The sequence below is a fragment of the Xiphophorus couchianus genome, chromosome 8 (assembly GCF_001444195.1).
Source record: "Xiphophorus couchianus chromosome 8, X_couchianus-1.0, whole genome shotgun sequence".
Lineage (NCBI taxonomy): Eukaryota > Metazoa > Chordata > Actinopteri > Cyprinodontiformes > Poeciliidae > Xiphophorus > Xiphophorus couchianus.
Window position 1 is genome coordinate 26,520,069 of NC_040235.1, and position 10,474 is coordinate 26,530,542.

The window sequence follows — 10,474 nt, forward strand, 5'->3', positions numbered from 1 at the left end:
TCTTTTTAACCTGCTGTGTCGCTATTGCTTTCAGCAAAAACAAAAAGAGGAAGTCGCACTCTCGCGATACTTTTTTGTTTTCATTGATTTCTAAACATGGCGTCTGAATTGCAGGCGGGTACCGTAGCTGCAGCAGAAAAGGACTTGGCTATCGGGTATGTGTGCACCTTTGCCAAAAATTACAGAAGTTATCGTAGTAATTCGGCTCACAAAGTAAAGTTTCGCAGACATATAGGGCGCGTTTATACGAGGAAGACCGTTAGCAGAGCAGCTAGCTAACAAATGATAGCTGTGCACACCAGCTGCCACGAGCAAAATGAAACAACAAAGCCAATTTTTTTAAAGCACTAAAAGTATCTACACCTTATTTACTGACGGTTAAATGTCGTTTCGCTTGGCACCAAGCATGTGAACTCTGCAAATTAGAGCGTGACAGTTTATATTTGTTCACTTGAACTTCATACTTATTCAAATCATAGCTAACAACGTTCTCTAAACACACCCAAAGCTGAAGTTTTAAATCGGTACATTTATAGTTCTAAGTGTTAATTTACCGGACATCTGCCTGCATAAGGTTCATTTTGCATGTGAATACTAACGGAAGTAGCTTAAATGGTTGCAGAACAGAATGTCTTCAGTTAGAAAGTGAGAATTGCTTTGTTATGGGTGAAAAACAAGACGGTTCTACAGAATATTTAGTGAACTCTCATATTGCTTTTTGCTATAAAAAAAAGAAAAAAAAGAAGAAACATAAAATGTAGAACTAAATGTTTAAATGTTTTCATCTCTCCTCTGAATTTCAGGGATGCCTCCTTTGGGGAACAGCCTCCCAGTATGGATACAGAGTCATCAAGTGGCAAAGAGGGAATGGTAATATTTTCATTTTGGTATTAATATGTTCGAGATTAACATTTGCTTTTTTTATTTTCAGTCTCATTTAACATGCCTTTTATCTTAATGCATCTTGTGTGGTTAGAAAGTGTGAGCTCTTAAAGCACAAATGTAAAGTTTGCTGGTGTCTTTATGTAATAAAAGAAACAGCATGTAAATGTAGCTGTCGATAGAGGGTAGTGTCTTCCTTTGAAAGCATTTCACCAGCTCTATAATATTTCAGTACACTACTGCCCATCCTGCTGTTCTAGAACAAGGAACTTAATGGCAAAATTAACAGCTTCCTGCTTTGGTCAGAAGTGGTATTTAAAGAATGCTTCCCTACCTAACAGTACACACTCTTTATGGGTGATGTTTAGTTTTTATGACTGTGTGGCGGTGTTTTCATCAGGAAGCTGCTGGCGATGGCTCAGAAGCCGCTGATGCTCTGACAGGATCCGGGGATGAGGAGAGCGGGCGGCAGCTCGGGGAGGTGGAGCTGCAGTGCGCTTTGTGCATGAAGTGGTTCACAGCGGAAACATTTGGCATCGAAACCGCGTATGCTTTGTTCAGAATAGTGATGTCGGCTTCTGTTTGCTGCACATGCAGCCGTTAACTGCCTGTCTCCTCCACAGAACATGTCTTCCCTTCATGACCAACTACGTGTTTCACTGCAATGTCTGCCATCACAGCGGCAACACATACTTCCTCAGGAAACAAGCCAGTAGGTATTCTGGGTGCTGACACCCGACTATCGAGCTTCGTTCCTTTTAGTATTGTTAATTATTCCACTCTATGTTTTGTTAGACTTGAAGGAAATGTGCCTGACGGCTTTGGCGAATCTCACATGGAGGTCCAGAACACAAGATGAGCATCCTAAGACCATGTTCTCCAAAGATAAGGTGGGAGTCGATCTTTTTAAGGTGCTGGTGACCCTGGCTGGTCATACAACATGAGTTACATGTATAACTCAAACTCTCACTGTTTTTTTCTAATTACAATTTTGATTATTATGTCAAATATGAAGAGATTCACTAAAACTAGATCCACATGTTAATTTTAGTTAATTAATTATACAAATTTTAACATGTTAAAACATAAAGGGGTGATATTGTGTAAAATCAACTTTTTTGAGCTATATTATTCCTTCATCAAAAATATACCTGGAGTGTGACTATGATTATTTTATGCATGTTTGAGAAATCCTTTAATCTCCATGTGCAAAACACCTAGTTGGACCTAGCATTGCTAGAGCTTCTGTCTCCCTTCCCCTGTGACACTCCCAGTCAGCTCCTTATAATTATTGCCCACTAATCTGCTCTTCACAATCTAAAAATAAAAACGCGCTGCACGAGCGTTTGGATCCAAATTGAATCTCACAAGAACCAATTTCCTTCTTTACTTTTGAAAATGAATAATTATGGATCACAGTAAGAGTTTCTTGAATTATTTTCTTCAGTCACATTCCTCCATTTATTTATTTCTTTGCAGGACATCATACCATTTATTGATAAGCACTGGGAATGCATGACGACCCGTCAGAGACCGGGGAAGCTCACCTGGCCCAACAACATAGTGAAGACAATGGTAACGTAGAGTGCATCTGGAGACCAGTGGTTGCTTTGAATACACTTGTCCCTCTCCCCATACACAGCAGGTTTCTTTTCATTCTGAGTTCCAGGATTCATCATATAAGCATATCATTATTGTTGCCTTGTTTTGTTAAATTTCTAGAGCAAAGAGCGAGATGTGTTCCTTGTGAAAGAACACCCTGACCCCGGCAGTAAGGATCCGGAGGAGGAGTACCCCAAGTTTGGCCTTTTAGATCAGGTAATTACTGCTAAGGATGTAAACATACAGCGTGTTTCAACTCAATCTGAATGTTTTATGAAGGTTTGAGTTCTTTTCTGCGTAGGACCTGGGAAGCATAGGACCCTCATATGACGCTCAGAAACAGACCACTGGAACCCCAGCAGCCGGTGGGCTCAATGGTAAGAGTTAAACAAAGATAAACTGTTGTTTTTTTTAAAACTATCCTTTACTAGAAGAAGCATAGTGTTTGAAGATGTTTTTATGTATTCATACATGCCTACAGATGGTTAAACTTATGCAAATGAAGGCGGCAAATGTTGTTTTTGTTCCACTTTGAGTTGTTCTGTCTTGTTGCTGTTTAGATCTTCAGAACAGACATTCATACCAGACCTGAATGGAATCAGTGTCTTGGTTCTTAGATTGGAGTGCAGATAATATTTATTGACAATCACATACAACAGAAGAAACAAACTAGCACATCCTACTAAACCACTCATTGAAGAAACTACCCATTTCTTCGAAATGAGTAGTTTTCAAGAATGTTAGAAGCAAAGTAATAAACCAATCCAGAAGTTTATGTTATGCTCATGAAACACTGAGTTGTTAAATCTATACAAGGATTTGCTATTGCTTATTAAATTTAAAGAATAACCAGCTATCATCTAAACTGCTTGCTGACAATATGTAATATGCATATGTGGAAGTATTTGACTACTGGTCTTATATTTATGCTAAAATCACATGTGCAAAAAGAAATACTATTCTTTGTCATCTTTATTGTCACACAACCTACGCATTTACTTAAAACTGACAATAATTGATTGCTTTTAGGAGTTTTGATTTTGTTCACAAACACCAAAATGAATCAGGTTACTTGTTAAAAACAAAGAAACAAACAAACAAAAAAAAAGCCAAGCCTGAATGAAGGCAGTGTCCAGAGATGATGACCGGAGTGTTTGTGTGCATTTTCTTCCAGGTGGATCTTCTTTCTCAGGTGAATATGTTACATTTTGACACCTGGAGCTTCTCAGTGTGTTTGTGTGTCTTGTAATCTGCTGGATAGAAGTTGGCCCTGAGGTTTTAGTCGTGTCCCCCCTCCCCCCCCGACTCCTCTCCTCCAGCACAACCCTTCCAACCCCCTTACTCTGCTACCTCAAACCAAAACATGATTCCTAATAAGCATCTTGTGGACAACTTCATCCAGGTGCTGATGTAACCTCCCTGTCTGCTTTTTTATTTTTTTTGCATCGGCTCTGTGCAGCAACCCCCAAACCACTGAACATACAGTGCCTTGCATAAGTATTCATACCACATTTTTCATGTCGCAACAACAAATTGCAATGTTTTATTGGGATTTTCTGTGACAGACCAACACAAACTAGTGCATAATTATGTGGAAGCACAAATGATTTATGGTTCTATTTTATTTATTTTTTCACAAATTCAAATATGAACGTTTTGAATTTACCCTTACAAACCATAAGATATTTAGTTTGTGATTTTTCCACCAGCCTTGTAATGGATACAGGGAACAAGTGGAAGAAGGTGCAACTTTCTGTTTATGGAAGTATTAATGGAAATGATAGTTTATTGATGGATTTTATAGTTTATTCATTAATGAGAGCCAAAAGGAATGTCAAAAGAAGACCACAAGATGAAGGACGGTAATAAAAAGATAAGTACAACTAATAATAGTGTTGTTTTGTGGAGAATTGGGTGCAACTTCTATAGAGAAATCTGTTTGGATACGTATCTTAGCCAAGAGTGGTGGGATTGTTATGTGATGCGCTTCATTTTCATAATTATGTTTTTTTTTTTTTTTTTACAGCTATTTTTTGACGTCTTCTGGTGCAGAATTATGCTCCATGTCTCGCATCAATGACGTAAAAGTTGACTTAAATGCAACATAACCATTCAGACTGCAGGTGCTTTGAAAACAACCTGATGCGTTTCAGATTTAGTTCCACATATGGGAGTGGCTCGAGTATTTTTGGGGTGAGAAGATTGGAATTGGGTCGTTGTGATGTGAAAATGTCGAACACGGGTCGCATGTGGGCAAAAAAAGAAAAGAAATCGCATTACTGTCGCATTCAGCATCAAAATTCAGGTAATGATATGTAACAAAGATTTCTTGTGATAAACTTGACTCAAAAGAAATGCATCAACGTGTGGTTCTCCATAGTATCATATTCAGACTTAATGGTTCTGAATACAAATTCATCCTGTCACATTTTTCATGTTTTTATTGGTTAAAAAAAAATCTAAATCATGTATTTTTTTTTTCCCACAATAACATTTATGGACCTCTTTGTGTTGGCCTGTCACATAAAACCCCAATAAAAATAATACATATTGGTGGTTATGTGACAAAATCAAAAAAGGTTTCAGGGGTATGGCTACTTTTGCAATTCTCCGTAGGTTCCACATGTCTGGCTTGCTGCTAACACGCTCTGACTTCCTTTAGAAGCTTCCTGTGTGAAATGACAGTTTGCCTCCAGGGTGAAGTCTACCTGAGAGCAGAGTGCCATTTTTTTGTTGCTGTTGGCCTTCCCTTATGCTAATTAGCCTCATCCTCCTCCCTCTTTTTATACTGAGGTAAAAAAAAAAAGCTCACTTTTTCCTCCTTGAATGAGTCATGTTCCTCAAAAAGTTCTCTGGGTTGGAGGACTTTACATGTTATGGTTAGTAATGATATCCTTATTGTGGTTCCATTTATGTTTATATCTATTTTATCTAGTTTGTATAGTTGTTGCTGATTCTCATATTTTATTAGTTTAAGCACTTTTAAGTAGAGATGCACCGATCTGATAATGATGTCTATATCTATCCAGATATTGAAAAAATTCCAGATCAGGTATTGGTGACGATGTTCCCAATCCCAAAGGGCAGATTTATTCTATTCTGTACTTTGTGCAAGTCAAGCTTTTTCATTTATTTTCCATTATATTTAGAATTCCTAACTGCACTTTCTGAACTATTTGAAAGGTTTGTTAAAGTTTATTTTTAACAGGTTTGATCAAGGTAGTCAAACCATTGTTTCTGTCAGTTTCAGTTTCCTTCACATCGACTGTTCTACTCCTAATCACACTGACTGAACAAATTAAAGATGATTTTCCATGTTTGACCAGGCTTGTGACGCTATGGGTATATTTAAGTGAGCTGTACTGGTGCAGAGTTATAAAATACATTTGCAATTCAGTACATTTATGTCTGTTAAAAAAATTGTTTTAGGTCAATTAAGCAGCACTGTTCTTCTGTATCAGATCGGAATCAGCCGATACAAAACCTCAGATATCGGTATCGGAAGTGGAAAAAAGTGTGTCATTGCATTTGTACTTTCAAATATCCTGAAAATCGAAACAGTAGGCCCCCAGAAACTCCCCAGACAGTCAGGTGACATTAATTCCTGCTGTTTTGTGCCTGCTCTTTCACCCATGTTGGCCAAATAACCTGCTTTCCCTTTGTGCTCATGTGTTCACCGGCAGTCTGACGTATTCACCTCGTGTTGTTTCACTACAAACCGTTTTTCAGACGATTCGACTTTGTGTGTTATGTCTGACCTACACAGAGCAGGTCAGACTGCTGCTGGTTGAGCGATCACTATTATTATTCCAGAAACACTCAGACTGTGGTCTGAGGTCTGTTTGCAGCTGATGTATTCTGACATAGCAACGAGGAGCTGGGCGTCCTTGGATATCAGCTAAGAATGATCACTGATGACTGATGGCAAAGAGTTATAAACAATGGCAAATATTCTTCTATTCCAGATGTGAACAAGACACAAAATCTATGTATTTTAGTTTTATGATGACAATTGAAGTGGTAGACATTGTTTCACACTAATGCAACAAATAGTAAGAAAATAATATTATTTAGAAAGTTGATGGATAATTACAAGTTTCAAAAAGAAAAATTGGACTGACACTACCAATATGTCTTTTATTGCTCTTATGGATTGTATTTAAAAGCATTTGATCAAAAACAAAAATTTTTTCATCAGCTTTGGGTTTTTATTTGAGATCAAGTTTAACTTGCACAAACAATAAAAAAAAAAAAAGTCCTATTTTTACATGGATGTCCATAGGTCTACGCTTCAAAAACGTAATCATAAGGCTATTCTATTTATTAAAGGTAATTAAGTTGATGATAAGTAAATAGTAAATAATTCTTGGAGATGTGGATAAAAGCTCCCAGTATAAATGTGGAACTAAAATGGCTCCAAGTAGTCCCTCCAGTTCTTCTGTTCATTCAAAAATCAAAAGCTCCCTGCATTTTTCACACAAATTTGAGTTCAGTGCAAAATTTTCTGCAAAATGAATGAATAACATTTGGTTTAAGTGACTAACTCTCACCTGTAGGTGGCAGTGTTTCTTACTTCTATAACCCTGCTGCCTCAGCCTATTTTATGTCAAGTTTTAGTCTGATCGGTACTGCAAATAAGAAAAGTCTAGCTATTTAAGTTTTTTAAAGAATAAAAATGTTTGTGTCCAGTCTGTCTGTGTATTTTTTTTCTCATCTTTTTAGGTAGATTTTGGAAGTGGTTTAATGAGTAAACAATATAGTGAAATCTCTTGCAAATATTTCTAAAGTAGTGCCACAAAAATCAATGGTTTTGATTGCAAAAACCCCCCAAAAAACAATTGCAAAATCCTGAAGGGACTAATTAATGGAGGCTTAAATAGAGCAGCCACTGCTTCAACCTGTGTGTGTGTTCTGTGGTCCCCTGTCAACTGAGTGTATGCTGCCCTTGCTGCTGACTGCTCATTCACTTCTTTGCGTGCATCTTTTTTTGATTTCACTTTTTAACTTTCTTGTGGCTTTAAAGGTGCTCTGGCCCCTGGCCCTGGAAAAGGAAGGGGGGCCAAACGTAAACAGCAGCAGCAGCAGGAGGGAACGGCTACAGGAGCGGCAAAGAGAACCAGGAGGTATGACGTGCAAATACAAACTCGGGACAAATTGAGTGAGAACGTGATGAAGCTTTGAACCGGATAAAAGCGTCTTCCTCACGGCTTGTTCCTCACGTGTGACCCTTTGTTACGCAGTGACCCGTTGTTCTCAGCCCAGAGGCTGCCCCCTCATGGTTACCCACTGGAGCACCCATTCAACAAGGATGGCTATCGCTACATCCTGGCAGAGCCAGACCCTCATGCTCCGGACCCCGAGAAACTGGAGCTGGACTGCTGGGCTGGAAAACCCATTCCTGGTGATCTGTACCGGGCCTGTCTGTATGAGAGGGTGCTGCTGGCCTTACATGACAGAGGTACAACAATGTCACCAGTCTTTCCAACGCTCAGATCTGTTCATGAATCATGACCCAACGTTTCACCCGGTGTGTCGCAGCGCCTCAGCTGAAGATCTCAGACGACCGGCTGACTGTGACGGGGGAGAAGGGCTACTCCATGGTCCGGGCTTCACACGGCGTGAGGAAAGGAGCCTGGTACTTTGAGGTGACAGTGGATGACATGCCCCCAGAGACGGCAGCTAGACTGGGCTGGTCCCAACCGCTTGGTCAGTATTCCCTCACATACTGTAAACATTATACCATGTAGTAGCCTGGTAAAAGCCAGCCTCTTGTGGTATGCTTTGCTTCATACAAATGATCTAGACCAGGGGTGTTCAACTCCAGACCTCAAGGGCCAGTATCCTGCAGCTTTCAGATGTGTTAGTGGTCCAGCGGACCTGAATCAAATGGCTGAATTACCTCCTGAGTAAGCAGTCAAGATCTGCTAATACTTGATTATTTTACTCAGGTGTCTTGAAGCAAAGACACATTTAGAAGTTGCAGGACACTGTCCCTGGTCTAAACCATTGGCTCTTGAGACGTGACGGCTTGCTGGAGGTGTGGATTGAATCTGAGTTTACCCAGTCGCTGATGTTTGGCCGTGAAGTATGTAATGTGCCAGCTCAATTAAACTTACTGTAAATTGTGTTTGCTGTAAGCAACTCCATAGGGAGTAGGGACATTGCATCTTTGCCAACAATAAAATGTCTTATGCACTCCTTTTGCTCTGACTTTAATTGCTCAATACCTGGTTGTCAACTCAAACTGAATGGCCCCTTGTGTTTGCGGATTGATCCGTTGACTTTCTAATCAGAGAAATTGAACTCAGTGAGTGAATTTCTGGATAGAGCACTGAAGGGAGATTGGTAACAAGCAGAACTGCATAGAAAGGCAATGGCCAGTTTCACCATGTAGAGTATGGAACATGTTCCTTTTGTCTGGAGATTCAGAAGAGATCGAACTCATGAACTCATTTTTCATGCTCAAATTTCAGGCAACCTTCAGGCTCCTCTGGGTTATGACAAGTTCAGTTATTCTTGGCGGAGTAAGAAGGGGACTCGCTTTCACCAGTCGATAGGGAAGCATTACTCCTCAAGCTATGGTCAGGGGGACACACTGGGCTTCTTCATAGAGCTGCCTGATGAAACGGAGACAGCAAAGGCTCTTCCAGACACATACAAGGACAAGGTAAGCACCTGATACATAAAACTCAACTCACAATGGTTGTCGATTGGTTCATATCAGCTGCTTTGATTGGCGGTTGATTTCATGACTCTCTCTCCAGGCGCTTATTAAATTCAAGAGCTACCTGTACTTTGAGGAGAAGGACTATGTGGACAAAGCGGAGAAAAGCCTGAAGTCGGTGAATCCCAGCAGGGTGAGGAGACTCTCCTTTGAGCGAATAAAGTTAGAGAAGTTGCCGGTGTTGACTCTGGAATGTTGTATTTCAGATGTTGTTCTATAAAAATGGCGTTAACCAAGGAGTTGCCTTTGAGAACCTCTTTGAAGGCATCTACTTTCCTGCAATCTCCTTGTATAAGAGCTGTACGGTCAGTACAGGATCAGGACACAAATTTCTGTCTTTAAACAACCAGATGAGTAAATTTGACTTTCTCTTCTTCACAGGTTTCTGTCAACTTTGGGCCTCAATTCAAATACCCACCTAAGGACATTAAATACCAACCGGTGAGAGCTTTTTACTTCTGTACTTACTACTTTTTACCAATCTGTTCTAACTAACTCCACAGCAGCTGATTGCTCATGTTGGAATGTATTTCCTTTCACTCTCTCAGATGAGTGACATGGGTTGGGGTGCAGTGATCGAGCACACGCTGGCAGACATGCTGTACCACGTTGAGACAGAGGTGGACGGACGCCGCAGCCCGCCATGGGAGGGATAAATGTAGACCAGTTCATAAGCCGTTCCACCATCAGACATCTAAACAATGCTAAACAGAGCGTAGGTAAAGTTCCCCTCTTTAGATCCATGAGCTACAACCTCAGTAGTGATTATTAAGACTTGATGGCATAATTCCCAGATGTGCCATCTGAATAAACTGATCGTTGGTGCTCTGACTTCAGAGAACTCACATCATCACAGTGCAGCCTGATCTGCCATATGTTCCACACAACAGTCAATCCTTTTACAGGCCTGAGAAGAGAGTCTGGTCCTTAATCCATAGTGTTTTCTGTGTTTTTGTTATTTACTGTTTTATACTTTGGATTAAAAAATAAATGTGTCTTTAATGAAAAAAAATCATTTGTGTGAACTGTCTTGATTTGAAGGATAATTCAGTGCAGATCGGTGCTGAGAAGTGTGGCCAACACGAACAGAACGGCTTGGTTGACTGTCTCTGCCAACAGTCGGACTACTGAAACTGTTCATTCTAAACAGTGCAGAGAATTGATGTCACCTTTCCACAACTTATCGGAAGACTTGTTGAAATTCTGCTGGAAAAATCCAGTTCAGTTTGTGAAATCCCATATAGAGTAGTGAAGTTAAATAAAAAG

General features: G+C 39.9%; 1 protein-coding gene across 2 annotated transcripts; it reads left to right on the forward strand.

The window, feature by feature from the left end:
• Window positions 1-44: 44 nt before the first annotated feature.
• ash2l (ash2 like, histone lysine methyltransferase complex subunit) lies at window positions 45-10,220 on the forward strand. Of its 2 annotated transcripts, XM_028026469.1 has the most exons (17): window positions 45-155; window positions 804-870; window positions 1,283-1,428; window positions 1,506-1,594; window positions 1,678-1,772; window positions 2,362-2,457; window positions 2,605-2,700; window positions 2,786-2,861; window positions 3,659-3,676; window positions 7,508-7,607; window positions 7,725-7,942; window positions 8,023-8,190; window positions 8,958-9,151; window positions 9,249-9,341; window positions 9,415-9,513; window positions 9,590-9,649; window positions 9,757-10,220. In XM_028026469.1, exons 1-17 carry the CDS (start codon window positions 97-99, stop codon window positions 9,862-9,864), a joined length of 1,782 nt encoding a protein of 593 aa, XP_027882270.1. In that variant the 5' UTR covers window positions 45-96; the 3' UTR covers window positions 9,865-10,220. The 2 variants fall into 2 exon arrangements, with proteins under 2 accessions (XP_027882270.1, XP_027882271.1); XM_028026470.1 differs by lacking the exon at window positions 3,659-3,676.
• The last annotated feature ends 254 nt before the right edge of the window (window positions 10,221-10,474 follow it).